Genomic DNA, 21,499 nt, shown 5'->3' with positions numbered 1-21,499 from the left:
ACTGGAGTCATTTTGAGCTTCCTTACTGAGAGAGATGTGGCTTGGGGAGGGAGTTCAGTCTTGGGCCACAAAGGAGGTAAAAGGGCTGGAGCATCTTTCCTAGGAGGAGGGGCTGAGGGAGCCGGGGCTGCTCAGCCTGGAGAAGAGGACACCCAGGGAGACCTCCCCGGAGTGGTGAGACCTGCTGGAGGGTGTGAAGACAGGGCAGCCAGGCTCTGCTCTGGACGAGGAGCAATGGGCACAAATCACACCACACAAGATTCCACCTGAACACAAGGAAGCACTTTTTTACTGTGAAGGACGTCAAACACCAGGACAGGTTGTAGAGTCTCCATCTGTGGAGATGCTCAAGCTCTGACCAGACACAATCCTGGACAACCTGCTCTGGCTGACCCTGCTTGAGCAGACGGTGTTGGACCAGATGAGCTCAGGAGGTCACCACCAAACTAAAGGAGTCTGATTTTGCAGTTCTATGACTCTCACCCCACCCCCAAATTTCTGCTGCACCAGACTCCAACACAGAGTTTTTAATTGTCTGTAGTGTGAGGTGAATTCACAGCCTTACTTAAAAGTTGGAAGACCTTGCTCTCTGAGCATGTTCTCTCCAGTGATTCAGTTCATCACTGGATGCTGCCCTTGCCTCAATTGCTTTCAATCTACAGTGTTTATATGAGATGCAACTTGAGCAGAGCTGTTCTTTCTCTTAAGACTGTGTAATAATTTACATAAATCATTCACATCAGCATTCCCTGCGCTTGGCTATGTTAAAGTTTACTTCATTCTTCAAGCATCCTCTGTGCTTTTGTAAACACCGTGTGAGTCCATGTGAGCATTTTGCATAGTCGAGAAAGCAGCTGGCTGAGTAAAATAAGCCTTTGGCATTTGTGAGTAAAGAGCCTCTTGGTTTAAAGGACAGAATTCCAGATCAAAACCTTTTATGCTTTTGAAGGCAAATGAACAGGCTTGGCTTACGGAAGCATTTCTAGTAAGGTAATCAGCAATTAAGCCTGGCTTGTATGCAAAAGGTAATCAGTGTGATTAATTCTGTCTCCTGCCTAAAGCATGGTGATGGTGTCACTTGCATGGATATGTAATTAGCGAGAGCTGCATGCTCATCTGGAAGAGTAACTGGAGCCCCGGTCTGGGGGTTAGCGAGGGCTGAGGTACAGGGTTCTCCTGATGGAGATGAGCAGCAGAGCAGGCAGGCACAGCTCCTGTGGGCAGTGCTGGTTCAGGACTGGGAAGCAGCTCTCCAATGGCTTATGAACAAGCTTCAGCTGGGTCCATTGTACTCACTGTAGTGGTGTTCTTGAAGTGCTGCCCCATGCAGGTTTCTGTGTTGGAGAATACCCAAGAGCCATGCAGAAAACACCTCCCACTTGTGTGCCAGGCATAGCAAAGTGGAAATGTTAACTTCCTGTGGACGATTCCCTTCAAGTTTCCCTTCAAAGACATTTAAAAGACAGAGGGTAAAAGTCTACTTTGAAGCAGAAGTGATCAGTGCTGTGCCTGGCAGCTGTCACTGTTCTCATACAGCTAAGGTTCAGCTGACAGAGCCCTCATCCCCTGTTCCATCACCAAAGAGCGGTGCTGCATCTGCAGGGCCTCTGTTCTGCTCCACACATGCTCCCTTTCTTGTTCTGTTCAGTGTTCCACCCTCGAAAATTCAAAGGAGCAATTAGTGGCCAAAAGGAGACAGTTCTTCCTGTACACATGTACTGCTACAGCTGCGTCTTCACCCTGCCCCTTGTCTTTTGGCAAAAACTACAGCCACCAGCAGCTCAATAGTAGGTAAGACCACTACACACTGCGGCAGTAGTGTAGCTGAGAGCTCTCTTTTTATGCAGTCCCATTTTCATGCCAGGGGAACTGCTGGAATACACACCCAACAGCTATTACATCAATAAAAGCAACTTGGTGATGCCAGGCTATTCTTTACCTCTTATCACACTTACCTGTCTCTTGTCCACAACATTGAGGCTAACGGAGGCAGCAATGCATGCTATGGTGTTTGCCAACATAAAGATCATTACATGTTGCCAGCGCCACAGGGGGATCTTTAATTCACTAGAAAAAGACAAAACAGGATAGAACAACCAGTCACCTGAAGATATTTAAGGCCCCTCTTGCAGCATCAGGTTGCAAATACACCGATTTCTGTTCATACCACTCCACTCAAGCACCGTTGATTGATGTCTTTGCTTGAAAAATAAGCAGCAGCATTCCCACCTGGACTGTGTTCCTAGAATGTGTCCCACGATCAGATTTGAAAGGCCAACTCCAACCATCTGCACAGAAGTTGCAAGCCCCATTTCCACCCCTAAGGTTGCTTGGGGGACCCCAAGAGGTATGGATGGCCACATACTAGCCTGCAGGGAGGAATGAGAAGAGGAATCACAGCTTTATTTAAAGCTGTAAGATGGTCATTGGTTTAAAAAGGAATTATTCCCACTAAACAAACATTTATACTTTCCCTTCAAAACTTCTGGTATTTATACCTCCCAACCTATTGCCTGGTTCTAGACTGTTCCCCATTTTTTCAAGCAGCTTGAGACAGCACAGACAACAAATGCTATTTGAAACTGGAATAACCGGACTCCAGATTGCTGAAGGGGAGTTAGACCTAATGGTTTAGCTCATAAGAATCACAGGAGATTCAGGTATTACATTCAAGGTAAAAAAGCACTAAGAAAAGCACAGACAGATTAATGCTTCATGCTGTACCAAATGGTCCCTTACTCTGCTTTGCGTTTTGTTCCATATTCTTTGGGGTTATTTGTTACTAACCAGTCTGCAGGACTGGGGAGCCAGTGACTTCAAACTGTGGCTGCTAAACCTGCTCATCCAGACACCAGGGCAGTGACAGGGGCCACCCAGGAGGGAGGAGCACAGCCCCAAAACACCCAACTGCAGCAGAAGAGTTGTGAACTTACAGCAGCAAAGAAGTAATCCCCAACCAGACAGTGGAGACTAATGGAGGAAGAAACGTGAACGCCAGGAGAGCGAAGGCTGGCAGAGTCAGTGCAGCACAGCCGACAGCAAAGACACCTCTCAGTCCAATATAGTCCTGGTAAAGGAAACAGAGGCCTCTTACAAGGGGTCCCAGCCTCCCACAGGCCCTGGTGACAGGAGCGGCTGTGCAGAGTGCACTGGGGTGACTGGCAGCGACATGTCATTTCCTAGCTGCCAATATTTTAGCAGGCTATTACTAGTTCCTCTTGTGTCCTCCTGAACTGAGGCTGAAACACTTGTCAGAGAATCAGTGTCCACTATGCATGTGAAATGGCAGCTTTAATAAAGGGGGAAGAATCTCCCACCATTATGCCCTGACAATTAGGGAAAAAAGGAAAAGAGTTTGACAAAACAGGGACTGATGACATCCAGGTTGTCCTTTCCCATCTACTTGCAAAGCTTATCCTGATCCTTTCTGTTCCAGTCTCAGACTTCCCAAAACATACCACACTTCCCATGGTTTGATGCTACCAGAGCACAATTAGGGACAGAGGGAAAACCAGGTTAACATTATTTCTTGTAAATTAATTCAGAATAAAGTGCCTCTTGCAGTTTGCAAGAAATTAAAGGACTGCTTGTTCAGCAGCAACAGGCTAAATTCTGGTTAAGGAGGTTGTAACAAAGACATTTCAGAAAGTCAGGAGAAAGTTACCAGCGAGCACTTCTGGGTTTGGGTACTCACAATTAATATGCCAACTGCTGCAGAGAGAACAAGGGACCAGTCATACACTGCCCCAGCAATATAAGCGACCTCCTGCTGACTGTAACCAGATTATTTATCTTGGATAAACTTGCTAAAAAAGAAAAAATGAAGGGGGGGGAAGTTACATAATTAGGATTCTTGATGTGGTTATTTTGTCAGAAAGTCAGTCTGAGCACAAACATATGGACAGGAAGGGTTTTAATGTGAGGACTTTTAAACAAGTTTGATGCCATCTGGTTTGTAGTGCCAAGCCTTTGTTGTACTATTTTCTTTTTAACTGGTGTACATCAGTAAAGCTGGTGCTTAAATGGCCATTTTCAAGATGCTTCTGCAAGTGCAGAGTAGAACTGCAGGTTAAGGCTGGGCACATGTTCAATGACATCAGCACAGCTCAGGAGTAGCTATTTGCTGTCACCTGTCCAAAACACAGAGATGTGTTTTTGTACATTCTCTCTGAAGAGGCAGAAATCATTATCAATCCAGGGGTGAGGATGCTGAGGGGCAGGAAAATGAGCTAAAAATAACCCAACAGCAAAGATCAGCATTTAAATTGAACACCTGCACTTCAAAAGTAGTAGGATTCCCCCCCCTTGGCATCTTTAAGGAGACCTGGTTAGAGCAGAGAGCATCCAAACCAAGTTGTGTTTTCATTGTCACGAGTCAGCCTTTCTCCTTCGGTAAGGGTGTGCAAAAATGGTGTTAAAACTTTCTGTAACTCTCTACAGAACTTACAGTCATACAGCTGCAACGGCTTAGAAAGATCAGAGTAAGCATTACTTAGCAACAACTAAAAACATCGGTGTGTGATCAGCACTGTTCTCAGACTAAAGTCGAAAACACAGCACTGCACCAGCTACTAGGAAGGAGAAAAACAACCTTTATAGCTGAACCCAGGACACTAGTTTATTTAGAGATCCTGTAGCTACTTAAACCTGGTTTGGCCACTTGCATGGCTGCTTACCCTTCATACCAGTGAGCCTCTAGAGCTCTGCTGGCAGCGGAGTTTGTAAAACAAGATGCTGTTCCCTGAAGGTTTAGCGCAGCAGAAGTCACCACACCTGTGGCCCTGGGACCGTTATTTTCCCACTTGGGAAGCAGCAAGCATTTTTTGCCAGTGTTAAACTTGACTCCTGATGCCTGAACTGTGCTCCACAGGGAGGAAAAAAACCCCCAAGTCTGCAGCTTGGCAGAGCTGCAGAAATGTGGACTCTGTGTGATCAATGGAGACTGTTCACAGTGACAGCGAGAGGGCAGCTGTCTCCGCAGGCCCGGGTATCTTTGCATCTCGAATGTCTTTATTTTACTGGTAAGAGGTCACTTGTACATGTGTTATGACAATGGTGATGACATTTCTTCACTCCTAATTTCACTGTGGCTTGCTATACATCACTCATGAAATATTACCAAAATAATGGTCTTTTTTTTATGGCAGGCCTTTGCTAATATAAAAGTTCATGCTCATTATGGGATAGAAGCCACATCATCAACAAACAGGAGAAAAGCAGCAAAATGACAAGCCCATGGTAGAGCCACAGGACAGAAGCAGGAGTCCCAGTTCAGTCAGGCAGGTCGCTGCTTTGTTTTAAGCAAATGAAGGCATAAAAAAGCAAGTGTGAAAGCCTTGCACTGGGACACAAAGGCTTCCTCACATGCAAACCCTGGCTGATGCCAACTTAACTTTGTTCCAAGCAGACAATGTGCAGGAACTCCAGGACAGAACTGCCCCAGGCCTGTGAAGCAAACACCCCCATCCTGCTCCAAAGACAGCAACTTCCTTGGACTACCAGAAAGGTGAAATATCTACAGGCTATGTTCTAAATAAAGGATTTCTTCCCCTTCTCCTGAATGTTCTGATCCTCCTTTGGCAGTGTTCCAAGCTTTAAATATTGGTTGAATCATTTCCCTTTAAGTTATTTTTGCTTTCCTTCAGAAGCCTCCCTCATCTTTGAAGGGAAAGAAAGGCCAAAGCACCCTCCTGTCTTTGACTAGGTGCTGAAGTCATCTTTCTCTGTGCTTCGTGACTGCAAGGAACATGCATATTACCCCCATATTTCCCAGTTAGTGAAAAATCAAGGGCCTGCAAAGGCTCTGATGGGCCTGTATCAGTCAGCAGGACTACAGCCATAGAGCAATACCTGGCATCTGCCACAAAGGGAAAGACCCTATTATAGAAGAACATGATGGTGAGGACCACCAGCCAGTAGCAGAGGCGAAGTCGCTTCATGTCCTGAATCCGCTGCAAAGAGAAGATGTGCCCTCACTCACCAGGAAACAGTCTTCAGCTTCACACTAATGTCACTTTCTGCCAGCCATTGAAGGTCACAAAAAATGTAAGAACTAACAGCAGGTAAAAGGGAATTGAAAGACAGCTCACGTACATCTGAGTGAAATTTAGCATGTGTTGACTCCAGAGCACTCAGTTAACAATACTCAAGTAAGCAAAACAAAACAAAAGCTTTCTTCTTAGTTTTATAAAGGTTATGGCTGCAAGAGACTGTTCTAAACAGCCTACTGCAAAAACTTCAGTGAAACATAGTTGCAAGATACAAGACAAACAGGAATCACAACCCTAAGCTACAGAAACCATTAAGAACTATATCATGACAAGGAAGCTAAGAGATTTAAGTGCCATAAAGATTGCAACCTATTGCCTATAATGCTTGTTGCTAGACAGAAGAATACAATGAGGAATGGGAGATAAGGGCTGGCAAAAGACAGTTCAGCACTGACCAGATTAGCTATTTTCTATCATGGATCCGGTGAGCCAGAAAGCAATTCCAGAGGGAGGCTGCTTTCTAGTTTTATGTATAAAATCCTCCTCTGAGCCACCTACAGTCAAGAAGTAACTGGCTTAGAAAAGTAATGCCATTTAGGGTGCTAACTCAGCTCTCTGAAGACTGCAAATACACAGTCTCCAAACAGAAAACTGACACTTGTTTGGTAGCTTGCAGGTGCAATAACCTCAGCTTTACCTGACGAACTGCTCTGCAAGGTTTAACCAGAGTAAATGCCCAGAGTAAATGGCCAGGAGCAGCTCCACTTCAGCTTTCCCTGCACTGCAAAAGCAACGCTCCCACACCCCAGGCTTTCACAGATCGAGATGGAGAAGCCGTCTGTGCACCACGTACCACGTTTTTGGATTCCTGCTGGATAATCCCATCCAAGCCCAGTTGCTTCATGCCCACTTTATCTAGTACACTGACTGTGAGGGCTGAAACAAAACCAAGCACACAGAGCAGGGTACCTGGAAGAACCACAGAGGTGTTATAAATTCCTCAGTGTGGAGGCACCAATGAAGAAAACATCACTCTATCGCATACAGAAAAGAAACAGGAAAAACTAGAAAATAATGTGCCTCCTCCTGCTAACTTCACCATCCCTTTCAGGCACTTCTCATAAGTGCACAGAACAGGCTAGCCTCAAGCCCAAAAAACAAAAGGCCAAAGCACCAGAGAAACTCACCTCCCCGCAGTGTCCACTGTATTCCAAATTTTGCCTCAAACTGCTGGGTGAAGAAGAAGTTGAGGACACTCCCAAGTCGTGAGAAAGACAAAGTCAGTCCAAATGCCAGTGCCAGTTCCTTCCCCTTGAACCAGAAGGCTGTGATACGATTCTGCACAACTTTAAGACAAAAATCCTCTCGTGAACAGACAGAAGTGGCGAAGAGCATTGCACAAGAGCAACAAACACCCTCTCAAGCCACAGTGCTTGAGAGGGGGTAAGAGACCTCTACACATGCCAAGTGGAGGCATTACTTGTCAACTTCACAGTCCATTTTAAAATGTACTAAATGATGCCGGGACCTGAGAGGTGAACTTACCCCTCAAACAAGGCAAGCAAAAATAATCCCAGAGGCATAGCAATCCCGTCAGTCCCCACCCCTGGGAGAAGGACAAACTTATTAGAGGGAAAGACTTCTAAAATTTCAGCACACATTAAATCCATGCAACCCTTCAAGAAGCAGTGTTCTGTTAGCAACATAGGTTCCTGGTGCAGAGCAGGTGAAGCTGACTGGTAGGACAAGGGTTTAGGAGGCAAAATACAAATGTATCATGACCACCCTTCAGTGAGGTGCAATTAAGAAATATGAATTCCTTACTAGTAAGTGACCCATTCCCAGAGCCAAAGAGCAGTCTTCCTGTTAGCATCATTGGTAGGAGGTATGGCGACCCCTTGAAATGTGCACCTAAAGCAAAGACTGATGATCCCAGCATGGTCAGAAGAGAGAAAACAAAGACACCCACTAGGGAGAAACAGAAAAAAATAACTACACAAATATCAACAGACATGCTGCGCTAAGCACAAAAGCATTCTGTGTTAAAAAGCAAAAGAGTAACCTCAGAACACAACACAGTACCTGTAGGCTTCCATCAGTCTACCCTCATTATTTTAATTTTGTAAAGACTGGTGTCTTTATGAAATTACACGGGAATCCTCAAAATACTGATGTTGTTATCATGGTGGAAGGTTAGAGAGGCAGGGTGAGACAGCGGACTCTTGAACTCTCTGGAGTCCATGTTCCTGTCCTGATTTTCACTACAGACTATGGCCTAGAGCAAGCCATCTCCTTCCCTCTGTGTCTGTCTCCTCATCTGTAGGATGTTTACCCCTGTGACACAGAGACAGAGCACAAGTGCATTTGCTGGGACTGAGATCTATGGCACATGGCAGAACAAATGTCAGAGCAGGGAAGAGAACACTGCTTTGTCAGTTTGTCCCGTAGAAAACTGATAATGCTATTCCCTGTTAATGTGCCTATCAGAGGAAAGCACATTTACTACACTGCTATGTAAATTCAGGTAAGTTAGTGGTCAAATGGTGAAAATGTCTTGGTTGCCTCCATGGAGCTGCTCAACTAACCGTCATGTGCTCCACACACAGAGCTGTCCCTCCTCTCCCATCCCTCTGTGACCTTACTGAAGTGGAACCTTTGATCACCTCTTTGAATTGAAAGAACAGCCTGAAATCCCACTTCAGTACGAGAATAAACTAATCACTCCTCAGAACACTTACAGTGATTTCCTAGTTTATCAATCAGGAATCCAGCCAGAATAACCACTACCACATTTATAGGAGAAAACAAGAACAGAAACATTGGTGTCTTGTTGCTGGGAAGCAACTGGCTTTGTTGCTACCCCACCCCTCAAAGCAAGAGAAAAGCGACTTACGTCCAAGCGTAGATTGCATACAGCAAGTTGTATTGTGCAGGTGTCATTCCCAAGCCTTCGACACAGCCAAGCGTGCTGTTATGCCCAGTACTGTTACCGTGGGTTCCATTGGGGCAGGTCAAGTTCTGTGAAATGAGTCACAGAGCCTTTGGTAGGCAGCAGACACAGATGAAAACCCAGTGTCCCTTTAAAAATGAAGTTAAATTCTTGCCTGCTAGATTTCTATTCCTTCTACTCAGTTCCCACTTCCACAACCAGGCACTAGAGGACTCGTGTCCCCTCCCAGGCAGCCAGCCCTCACCAAACAAGAAATGACCAGCCACCAGCACAGCACATCTTCCCTTCCCCTTCCTGTGGCAGCACTGTCAGGGGCTCAGCACTTTCAGATACGCTCCAGTCCACAAGACAAGCCAGGAGGCTGCACCACGAGGTTTATCTGATCCCTCAGTTTCTTGGCTATAGCTTAGCTTGATCTGACTCTTCATTATGTACTCTAATGTCTTAAGCAGTGTGTAAATATGAAACTTAGCAGTAGCCCATATTAATTTACAGCTATAAAGCATCTGCTGAACAGTAGGAAACTTGTAGTCCTGGCGTGGTTTAGTAACGTCGAGTTTGCTACTGAAAAGCTACATCTCCTCAACACCACCTGATCAGGAAAATACTCTAGAGCTTCCACTACTAAAAATCTACCTGCATTAGGAAATGGACACCAGGTCTTCCACAGCAGCAGGCACAAGCTTAATATTGTGAATAAGCAGAAGGACAGTGTGACATTAACCACATGACTTTCATAAAGCCATTATATCTACAAACCCCTCAGATCTGCTGTTGTAGAATGTCCAAGGCTGTGAGGAAATGCTTCTCTAGAACCACGTGTCTTCACTGCAAGGAGAGTCATGGATGTTCTGACTACCACTGTACCACTTGTGTAGCAGGTGGAGGCTAAATTCGCCAGAGTTAAAATATAAGAGTGTCAACAGCTAAAACCATTGTTTGCCCAGTACCTAGCACAGAAAAACATGGCTTGGTTGTGCTATGCTATACAATTATCTAGGTAACAAAATATGAAAGCACTTTTCATTTACTCCATAAATAAATGACTTTTCTCCCACAGACCTACAGAAGTTGTGGAAGATCAAGGAATAAATGCTGACCTATTTTCCTTTTTTTACCCCTGTTTGCAGTGAGAAACTGCACCAAATTTAGCCTGGAGTTCACTGTCTAAATGTAACGGGCTAACGGCAAGCTGGATGTATTTCTGCCCTTGCTGCTGAAGCAAAGCACAGGACAGCAGCTGTGCCAGCAGGGGGCACACGTGAGTACAATCATCAAGACGTGAAACAAACGCGATAATGAGCTAAATGAGCCAAGTAAGAATGTGTCAAGTATTCAGGAATTCAGCTAAGAACTTCGGGACTCTGGCATTCCTGGAGAAACCCCTGAAATCACCCGAGACATCAGTCTGAACCCTGAAAAACAAATTTTTCTAGCATTTGAGAACATAACTAGTTTTTCAGGGAATCCCAGACCGGTTTGGGTTGGAAGGGACCTTAAAGCTCATCCAGTTCCAACCCCCTGCCACGAGCAGGGACACCTTCCACTAGAGTAGGTTGCTCCAAGCCCCATCCAACCTGGCCTTGAACACTGCCAGGGATGGGGCAGCCACAGCTTCTCTGAATGACTTGTTCCGACTCCAGCCCCTCACAGCTTGTCCTGGCTTTGTTCGTCTTCACAGCAAAACAACCCCTCACCTCCAGCATCGGGAACGTAAGACGCTGGAGCACGACTCCTCTACCGACACCATAAGAAAAGGTTTTGAAACTCCACCGGGGACCCAGGGCTGCATTCTGCCTGTTCCTGCCCGCTGCACTGACGGGGCGCAGTCCAGGCGAACGGCCCGCACTTACCCCCTGGAACTGCTCCTGCAGGACACTGGGGATGTCGAAGCAGAAGTAGGAGCCAAAGGTGAGGAGGCAGTTGAAGAGGAGCACCACGAACCTGTAGCAGGCTTCGGGGCAGAGAGCACATACCTCAGCCCCCACCTCCCCTCAGGGCCAGGCCCTCCCGTCCCGCAGGCCCCGCCGAGCCCGTCGCGGCGGCTCAGCCCGGCCCGGGGCCGCGGTGGGACAAGGCCAGACCATCCGCGGGGCCCGCATCCCCAGGCCGGGACGCCTCTCCTCCCCGCCCGGCAGCGCTCACCCCGCTCCGCCGCCACCGCCATACCGCAGCCCGCGCCTCTCGCCCGCCCCGCCTCAGGCCCGGCCGCGCGGAGGCCTCCGCAGGTAGGGGCCGCGGCCTCTCCCGCTAGGCTGAGCCAGAGCTGGGCGGGGTTGAAAGGAGTCTAAAGGGAAAAGATCCGATTAGGAAAGCAGCGCGATAAACTGGAGGGATCGTGCTCGGCCAAAAAGAGGAAATTTAGTAAAGAGAGTTAAAACTGGTGCGTACAAAAGGCAGAAATCAGATGGGTGAACACGAGATGGGGAATAGCTGACCAGGGAACAGCAGCACAGATAAAACTGGATCAACATAAACTGGAGTACAAAATGTGGTGCTTTTAGTGGGGCCTTTTAGGATGTGTCAGTAGGTGTCTCATGTAAGAAATGGGGAAAGAAGGTAGTTTGTTAAGCTAGTAGACGGTATTGCACAAGAATAGATTAGGTAGGTAGGTAGATAGATAGATAGATAAGATAGATAGATAGAAACCAGGCGAGCACAAATTTAGAGGTTTTGAGTTACCACTAGAGCAGGGCCCTGGTAATGAAGGAAAGAAGAGGAAAAAAAACCCCAACTCACAAACAGACCCTCCCCCCCAAAAAAAAACCCAAAAGCCTCTATATGATTGAAGAGGTAAGTATATTTTTTTTTTTCTCCATTTGAATAATGTTTTCTACCCAAACAAGGCATCAAATAAGCTTCATAGTAGCAACAGTGAGGGCCTGTGCCTTTCCTGATGTGAAAATAGGGCTTGATAATGAAATGAGTGAGGCTCTGGGGCATGGCTGTCCCTCACAGCAAGCAGCAGGATTTGGAAATCCAGACAAGAAATCCGTAGAGGGACTTTTTACATGGGTGATAGGACAAAGAGGAATGGCCTTAAATTGACAGAGGGGAGACTGAGATGAGCTCTTCGGCGGAAGTTCTTCCCTGTGAGGGTGCTGAGGCGCTGGCACAGGGTGCCCAGAGAAGCTGTGGCTGCCCCATCCCTGGCAGTGTTCAAGGCCAGGTTGGACGGGGCTTGGAGCAACCTACTCTAGTGGAAGGTGTCCCTGCCTGTGGCAGGGGGTTGGAACTGGATGAGCTTTAAGGTCCATTCCAACCCAAACCAGTCTGTGATTCCTTCTGCGCCTGAGTCTGTGGCTCAAAGCTGCACACATAGCAAGAATGTGACGTTAAACAAAAATTTTTCAACAGTGGTGCATACTTAAAAGAGCTAAGAAGTTTAGGAGCATCTGACTTGTGAACAGAGTCAAACTACAAGATATCCTTAAAGTCAATTTTTTTAAATGCTGTTGTTTTAGACATCACTTGTGCTGCCATGTAGAAGTTTTTTATTTTATCCTATCCTAGGATGCCAAAGGAAGATACGGATCAGCATTGTGCTATGTAAATAAGAAGCTGAAAATACTGGATTCCTTTGCATAGTGAGTCTGGACACACACTTCAGTTTTCTCCCTCAGAAGTATTTTGTTTTCCAAATATATAAACATCCTTGTGAAGGATTTGTAATGGTGGCATGAATGTTTGTCCAGATTCAGGTTACTGCATGTCTAGAGGAAACTTCAGGGTGTCTTTAGGGAGAAAAGGGACATGCATAAAATACTTCAGGTGTCTTTTCAGTTGAAGATAACTTTCTGAGCATGGCCAGGTGAAATACTTCCCTGCTAAATCTGTATGTCAACAGCTCTGGTGTCTCGGCTGTTGCACAGAGCTTCCTACAAGAGAATCAGAACTAATAGACATGACTGATTAAAAATCTATGAGCAGTTGGGAACACTGAACCTGAAGATTGTTGTTATTTCCATCTTCTATAGAGTAAGAAGTCTTTATTTAGTAGAATAGGTGTGGGCTTACGTCACAAACAGAATAAGGAAGATCCAAAAAATTTAAAACCAAAGAAGCAGCAATGGGTCAGAAACTACTCGCAACACTTCTAGAGGAAGAACCAGATCAGTTCAGACAAAGTAAAGAAGGAGGAGAGCTCTTTTTTCATTACTGCTTCAAGGAAGAGAATTGATATTTTATAAGAAAAATCAATTAGCAGACAAGTAAGATTGAGATTCTGAACACCAGCTGAGGAAACCATCCTTGAAGAAAACCTTTTATGTAGAGGATCCATGATAGCTTTGTAAGTTCTGGAGCATAGCTGTGGGTTATTGGTTGACTCAAAGCTTGCCTAAGGTTCTACCTTTTAAGTATATTTGATATTTTAATATTGTCTCCTGGCTATTAGGTCAAATTCCATTCATCTTAACTTGAATTTGTAGGTGTTCAGTCATTCTGATTTCTATTTGAATGATTCCGTTGTTCCTACACCTGTACATCCATAAATCATCTTAATACTTTGACATAACTGTAAATTTATTCCACAACTGCAGAGCTTTTGTTATTTCCTGAAGCTCTCAGAAGTCCTGGTTTTAGTCTTCTCAGAAAAACCTACACAGCTAATTGTAATTAAGTTTTACAGAAAGCTTCCTAAAAGTAGTATCAAGCCCTTGAAGTCCTTGTGTCAGTTTTTCTGATTTTATAGCTTCAATTTTCTGCCTTAAAACAGGCAGTCTCTTTTGCTATATGTTTCCTCTTGTTTATGTGGATTTTTCATCAGCAAGATCTCAGTCAGAATTTTCCCTCTTTCTGTTCTGAACTGCTAAATAAAGGCAACCTGACTCTTCCGGTACTTGCACCGCATCCCTCGTTGCCATGGTTGAGCATCTGTCTGTCACCTTAAAGTTGTACTGAGGGTGTCTTTTAGATGTAGCTTAGGTTTCTAGAGGCTCTGCGGGAGTCTCTCTCCTACTTCATAAAAAGCAAATGGAAAGAAATTGGGGAGTTGATGTAAATCTTCTGGGCACTAAGGTGTGTTCAGCTGCCCTGTTCTGCTTGAGAAGATTGTCCCTGGCCAGGGATGTCCCTGCTCCTGCAGTCTGTCAGCTGAAAGCATGGGAGTAAAATGGGGCTGGGGTTAATGCTGGGGACATGGGAAGAAAGCAGTGTGCTGGTACACAGTATGTGTGTCCAAACTGACATGTGAAATTTCCCATCCTACTCCCTTCATGTTCTTCTTGTCTTTCACTGGCATGGAAGGATATCAGGTGCAGAAGGGCTACTATAAAATATTTAACAGCAGTCAATGTTTCTGAAAATATCTTGAGCTTCTGCACATTTTACTACACATTTTTACTGCACATTTTACTACATTTCTACTCTTCCTTAGTTTACCATGAGATACCATTCCTTGCAGTGGCCATGGGTTCCTTGTAATATAGTTGGCTTGGTGTTTAATTTTTGGGGGTCTTGGGGGTTTTTTCCTCTCTATACTTTATAGGACAGGGAGTAAAAGGTCTGAGATTAGCCATCCTGGCCTCATTCAGGATTTTTTTTTTTGCCTTCAGTTCAAGGTCTATGCATCAATTTAATATGCAAGAAAAAAAAATAATAATAATGTCCACATGCAAGTTAGTATAAAAACCCAGCCATGAACTGACACTTCCCATGCATTTTTGGTGTTAATATTCACCATGAATGTAATTATCATCTCCCTGAAAAGCACACTTGGATATCAATAATAAAGCAATGAAAATTAATAAAATACAGACATGGAAGACAGAACTCTGATCCTACAGATCCTTGGGGCAGATCACCACTGCAGATAAGTGGTTTGGTAATTAGCACAATACCCCCTTAAAGCAATGCTATACCATTTGCATATCCTTTCCTGATATATTGCAGAGCTCTCGAGTGAACTTCAGCAGTGAGTACTGGGGTCAAGCTAGTTAGTGCACAAGTTAAGCAGTTTATTGCGACAGATCAAAAGGTACATAACCACTGGGTATACCCTAACTTTGGAGAACCCTGTCAAAAAGACATTTGTTTTAGGTAAAGATGCCATTTTTAAAACCATGTCCCAGAAATGCTTCTTAAGTGTACTGGAGAGAGGTAGAGGACAAATCAACTTTCCTGTTGCTAAACCATATCATCACAGCACTGAGTAGTGCACTTTAAAATTCAGCAAACAAGTAGATTGGAAGAAAATTAGGTCAGATTTTATAAGTCTGTGTTTTAATCAAAATATTGTCAAAAATATTATTACTTGAAGCCTTTCACAGACAGAATCACAGTCCTAATAGTGAATTTATCTCTGCTTTCATACATTTTTTAAAGAACTCAAATAAAATAGATTTCAAAAAAAGACAGGGAGTTGCCTTAGGGGATGCAGAAATCTGTGTTTGCAGATCTCTAGGATTTCACCCACAATGAAAGTTGCTTTTACTAATGTTTTGTGAAGGCTAAATGAAAACTCTCTGCACGTTCCTACAAGGCCTTACTTTCTCCTCTACTTTTCACCATCCTCTGAAGACTAAGGCTCTGCCAGAACCTTGGTTAGTTAAGATGCCTCCTTAGCATCAGCCATTAGGATCAGATAGGGAATGGATTGCATTACATGGCCCCTAGCCACCGTCTGAGATCCTGTTTGGTATTTGCACAACATTGCCTGCTGCTCCTTGACTGAAAAGGCTTTTTTGTTTGTTTGCTTGTTTGTTTGTTCATTGTGCATATTTATACCAGTGCCATTTACACTGCTGAAGAAACGTAGAAGATTAGAGAGGATGAACTGGTATGCCTGTTCCTCCACTGGTTAAAGAGAGCAAAGTGCTGCATCAAAGCAGGTCATTAAATTTTGACTAAATGAGAATATTATTTGCATAGCAATGCTGGAGTGCTCGGCGGGGTGAGCAGATGTACAGCTGCTCTAGACAAACATTTTGTGGTTGTGAAGGTATCCAACACGTAGCATTATCTACCTTTTATTTTTTCTTTTTACAGTCCATTTAATTAATGGAAACTGTGCAACAATATAGAAAACTACATGCAGTTTTCTTCAGTCAGAAGAGAACTGAACAAACAAATACAAGGGTCTGTGGTCTGTAAGTACTTATCAAGGAATGACATCTGTCTCGAGACAGCTCCTGAGTCTTGTAGAAAGTATATTAAATTAAAAATAAAAGTGTTAAAGCTGGAAATACCAGTAAGGATTCCCAGGAGATGTGGTAGACTGCCTGTTTAAAAATGGGAGGCTGAATCTCTCTGTAACATGCATTCTCTGGCCAAAGCACAAGACATTACCACAGCTGAGAAATTACTTGGAGTTTTAGGTGCTACCTTATTTACTATTAATGATATAAAGATTAGTCTGTTTAGGTGGTGACAGTTTCATCCACCTTAAGCTCTATTTAGTTTGCTTGGGCTATGGAAACCTTTTCCAGTTGAACTGTGGCCAATTCTTTGATTACATGACAACCAGGATGATCTTGGTTCTCTTCCATGAAACAAAACAATTCACTTTAATCTTCCATTTCACTACCCCCCCCCCATGCTAACTCAACAGATTTATCCAGAAATTCTGATGAAAGGAACACTTACATCCACATAAAACGATGTTAACTTTTTACACTGTTTACAAAACCACAAGGACACTCATTTGTGCAATTTCTCTTTTTTCATTTTTTTTGAGAAGTTTGAGATCTGAATTACACTATCATATCATTTTAAATGAGGACCTGTTTGAAAGTAGTACATATCTCACCACTACGTCTGACACAGTGTCTGAAAAAACAACTGGATTTACCTGTTAGCCACTATTCATCGCATTTGAAAGGTCATGGCAGTCCGGTGAAGTTCCCAATGACTGGAAAAAAGGAGATATAACCCCCATTTTTAAAAAGGGGAAAGTTGAAGACCGGGGAACTACAGGCCAGTCAGTCTCACCTCTGTGCCTGGCAGGATCTTGGAGCAGATTCTCCTGGAAATCATGCAAAGGCACGTGAAAAACAACAAGGTGGTTGGTGACAGCCAACATGGCTTCACTAAGGGCAAATCCTGCCTGACCAATTTGGTGGCCTTCTGTGATGGGGCTACAGAACTGATGGACAGGGGCAGAACAGTTGACATCATCTACCTGGACTTGTGCAAAGCATTCGACACTGTCCCACATGACATCCTTATCTCTAAACTGGAGAGACATCAATTTGATGGATGGACTGCTCAGTGGATAAAGAACTGGTTGGATGGCCGCACGCAAAGAGTTGTGGTAGACGGCTCAATGTCCAATTGGAGACCAGTAACAAGTGGTGTCCCTCAGGAGTCAGTGTTGGGACCAGTCCTGTTTAACACTTCTGTTGACAACACGGACATTGGGATTGAGATGCCCTCAGCAAGTTAGCCAATGAGACCAAGCTGTGTGGTTTGGTTGATACGCTGGAGGGAAGGGATGGGATCCACAGGGACCTTGACACGCTTGTGAGGTGGGCCGATGCCAGCCTCATGAAGCTCAACCAAGCCAAGTGCAAGGTCCTACACCTGGATTGGGGCAATCCCAGGCACAGCTACAGGTTGGGCAGAGAAGTGATTCAGAGCAGCCCTGTGGAGAAAGACTTGGGGGTGTTGGTTGAAGAGAAACTGAACTTGAGCCAGCTTCAGTGTGCGCTCACAGCCCAGAAAGCCAACTGTATCCTGGGCTGCATCAGAAGGAGCGTGACCAGCAGGTCGAAGGAGGTGATCCTGCCCCTCTACTCTGCTGTTGTGACACCCCACTTGGAGTACAGTGTGCAGATCTGGTGTCCCCAACATAAGAAGGACATGGAGCTGTTGGAGCAAGTCCAGAGGAGGCCACAAGGATGATAAGGGTGCTGGAGCACTTCCTATATGAAGACAGGCTGAGAAAGCTGGGGCTATTCAGCCTGGAGAAGAGGGCTGCATGGAGACCTCAGAGCAACTTCCAGTATCTGAAAGGGGCCTAGAAGGATGCCGGAGAGAGACCCTTCATCAAAGCCTGTAGTGATAGGACAAGGGGCAATGGGTTCAAACTTAAACAGGGGAAGTTCAGGTTCTCCTGAAGATAGGGGAAGATATAGGGAAGAAGGGGAAGATACAGGGAAGAAGCTCTTCCCTGTGAGGGTGCTGAGGCACTGGCACAGGCTGCCCAAAGAAGTGGTAAATGCTCCATCCCTGGCAGTGTTCAAGGCCAGTATGGATGGGGTTTGGAGCAACCTGCTCTAGTGGAAGGTGTCCCTGCCCGTGGCAGGAGGTTGGAACTGGATGAGCTTTAAGGTCCCTTCCAACCCAAACCAGTCTGGGATTCTGTGGTTCCGTGGAAGTCTCGCGTGTGGCACGGAGCTCCTGTGTGCTGCTGACCCTGCACCATCGCCCGTCCGGCCCGCGGGCCCTGGGGAAGCAGCTTCCCAGAGGCGGGTCCGGCCTCGGTGCCCCCCAGGCCCATGCGCGCGGCTGGACCGCTGGCGGGAGCAAGTGCTGAGCCCCGCTCCCCTTGCCCGCCCTCTGTCGCGTCACGGCCCGCCCGCTCCGCCCCGCCCTGCCCCGGCCGGTCCCCGCGGCTCGTGACGCGGCGGGGGCGGGGCAGAGCCCGGCGGCGGTGGCGGCGGACGCTCTCTGGAGAGGCGGCAGCGGTGGAGCGGAGCGAGGCCGGCAGGATGCTGGAGATCCAGCTGGACGATGGCGGCGTCGGGGGGTACCCGGGCGACGATTACTGTTCGGGGTCGGTGATGTCGGAGCGTGTTTCGGGCCTCGCCAACAGTATCTACCGCGAGTTCGAGCGGCTGATCCACTGCTACGACGAGGAGGTGGTGAAGGAGCTGATGCCGCTGGTGGTGACGGTGCTGGAGAACCTGGACTCGGTGCTCACCGACAACCAGGAGCACGAGGTGGAGCTGGAGCTGCTGCGGGAGGACAACGAGCAGCTCCTCACGCAGTACGAGCGGGAGAAGGCGCTGCGCAAGCAGGCCGAGGAGGTAAGCGGCGCCGCCCCGCCACCATCTTGGCCGTCCGCCGGGCGGGGGCTCCGCGCCGCGGTCCCGCTGCGGCCGGTAGGCGGGAAGGGCCGGGGCGGGGTAGGCGGAGGGGCTGGCTTGGGCCTGTGGCGGGGCCGCTCACCGTAGGCCTCGGCTCTGTGTCCTCCATCGGCCACCGCGGCGGGTCCCCTCCCTCCCGGCCTTCACGGCGGGGCGGGCCCGGGGCAGTGGCCGGTGGTACCTTCTAGAAGGGGAGCTTGGGCCCGGGGCTTGCGAGACGCGTGTGTTCTCCCGGCGGGATTCCCTCCCCTGCCCGGGTCCGGGCCCAGACCCGTTCCCACCGGCTTCCCCCGGCACCGTGGCCCGGTGCCTCTGCGGCTGAAGCGCCCCGGTGAAAATGGGAGAGAAAAAACCCCACTAAAACCCAGCCGCAGGCTTGTGGGTTTGACGAATTCACTTTGTGATGCCAACAAGACGTAGAGGATTTGTGCTGATTTGTGGGTTAAAAGCCACTTTTTAAAGTGGGTAATTTCTGTGCAGTCGTACGGCTTTTTTAATGTCAGCAGTAAGCTGTTTGGTTGATGGAAGAAATTACCTTTAGGGTATTTCATTTGGTTTTGGAACTTGTGTTTACCAAAACTACACCTCAAGCCTAAAATAATTTCCCAAGTTAGCATCTGCAGTATGCTGTAGTACTTCTGTGTCATGAGGAGAACAAACCTCTCTGATGGAAGGGAGCGAAGATTCTTGGGTTACAAAGATGTAGGCACAACAGAGACGGGGGATGACTTGCACTCTATCTTCTATGTCTGCACCTCTCCCTGCTGAAGTCATGAGCATGTTTTCAGCCATAAATGAGGACTATGGGTAGGGTTTGCTGCTCAGCCTCTTGAAGTGATAGTCTCTGAGCTGGGACAAAGCATTGGTGGTGGAAAAAGCCCATCACCACCGCATCGACCTCATTTCACAACACAGCTGCACATAAAGTGGGTTTTTTTCCCCATCTTTTAGTCTAAGAAAAAGTAGAGTGTTGAAGGTTTAGTAGTCTTACTAGGGGTCAAGTTCTGATTTGATAAGGGGTAATTAATGAAATAGCTTTTGGACTGAAGATCAGTGTAAAGCACTGAGCAGTGTTTTTACAGATGTGTTCTTGTTGCTTAATAATCATGTGCAAGAATCTTGCTGACTTGAGGAGGAGAAGGACAGTTGTGGGCCATTACTAACTCTGCAAGCAAGAGCCAACCAATTAAAGTTTTTATTGTTTATTGGGTTTTAATTATGTATTAGTGGACTAATAAATCTTCTAAAATTCTTTTGAATGCATGTAGGGGTTGAAAATGATTCTGAGTACCTGAGACTTACTTAAAATTGCACAGAGACAGGATTTTGCAGCTTCTGAGAAATAGTTAGTTTGGGCTTTTTTTAAGTGGGGAAAAAAGCCCAACAAAGAGAGTACAGATGGGGAATGGAAGAGTCCAGTTGGAATCATAGTGCATCTTTGGACTGGGAGGGATTTTTGTTCGTGACTTAAGAGATACAGGATATGGTTTTTGGAAGCAAACGTAGTGACAGCATTACATTCCCTGCAAGGAAGCCCAGGAGCCCATGATGGTGGTGGTGCTCTGTCATCCTTGGGCACAGCTCAATGCAAGTGGGGAAGAAAAGTGTCTGCGGGAGACTTGTTACCAAAAAGGAGGAGATAATATTGCTTTTTATGAGAACAAGCAAGTATTCTGCCTCTACATCATCCCTGTTATAAGGTCATAATATGGAATATGTGGCTGTTACTTCCCTCTGCATATGAGCAAACCTGCATTATTTATTTACACCTGATTGCCATATGCTGCTTACTGTACAGTACATTACATGTTACGGAGGTGAAAATCCATATACTACAGAGAATTCTGCTGTCCACCAGATAATTGTAAGCCATCAAAAAACAGAACGATGTTTTTCCTCACCAGAATGTGGGTTGCTGTTCTGTAGCAGGGCCCACAGTGCCAGGGAAGGTCCGTCCCGCTTCTCAAGCAGTGATCAGCCTTCTGGGCTGTTCCTCAGGTCCTGGGGTGAGATCTTCACTTCTCAGTGGGAGGATCCTCCTCTGGGGGCAGAGCTGGACCCCAGTCTGGACTCCCTTCTGCGCATGAGTGCTATTTGCAACATTTAAAGTGACACCAAGGGGTTGGGAGATGAAAACCTGGTTATTCTTCTCTTACAATATCGTGTCAAAAGACCCTGAGTTATAATACTTTATATTAGTTTATTAATTTCCAAGTAACTGAAACCACAAGTGGGCATTGTTCTCTGGCACAAAAATGTGTGTTGTATTGTCTTGTCACCACTTGCTGCTTCGTCTTTATGCAGAAATCATGCATAAACAGACTCTGTAGGTATGTCTTGTTAAGTTAGGGCTCTTTCTAACAATTTTGATTTCACTCTCACTAAATGCCATAAAAGAAAGTTTTCCATCTCAGTACTTTGCTGTCACTTACTCTTAAGATGATTCCATGTATTATATTTTAAAACAACCTTTGCTAAAAGCAAATTGTTGCTTTATTTTCCAAACACTTGGGCTGCAGAGTCATTCCATA

At 46.1% G+C, this 21,499-nt stretch overlaps 1 protein-coding gene, 1 long non-coding RNA gene and 1 pseudogene across 25 annotated transcripts in view; 2 read left to right on the top strand and 1 right to left on the bottom strand.

Annotated features, from left to right (window-relative positions):
- Positions 1-260: 260 nt before the first annotated feature.
- LOC115606403 lies at positions 261-11,107 on the bottom strand (annotated as a pseudogene).
- LOC115606605 lies at positions 4,563-5,553 on the top strand. The gene is made up of 2 exons (XR_003990939.1): positions 4,563-5,021; positions 5,148-5,553. It is a non-coding gene; the product is annotated as an uncharacterized LOC115606605 (long non-coding RNA).
- Positions 11,108-17,279: 6,172 nt separating the features above from the next.
- Positions 17,280-21,499, top strand: part of MAPK8IP3 (mitogen-activated protein kinase 8 interacting protein 3) — a 68,600-nt gene continuing 64,380 nt past the window's right edge. For all 24 annotated transcript variants that reach the window (XM_030482817.1, XM_030482814.1, XM_030482807.1 and 21 more), the window contains exon 1: positions 17,280-18,908. In XM_030482817.1, the coding sequence (XP_030338677.1) occupies positions 18,378-18,908 (531 nt within the window). In that variant the 5' untranslated portion in view covers positions 17,280-18,377. The remainder of the gene's footprint in view (positions 18,909-21,499) is intronic.

The sequence above is a fragment of the Strigops habroptila genome, chromosome 4 (genome assembly GCF_004027225.2).
Source record: "Strigops habroptila isolate Jane chromosome 4, bStrHab1.2.pri, whole genome shotgun sequence".
Classification (NCBI taxonomy): domain Eukaryota; kingdom Metazoa; phylum Chordata; class Aves; order Psittaciformes; family Psittacidae; genus Strigops; species Strigops habroptila.
Note: the sequence above shows the minus strand (reverse complement) of the source record. Positions and strands in the feature narration are given on the sequence as shown.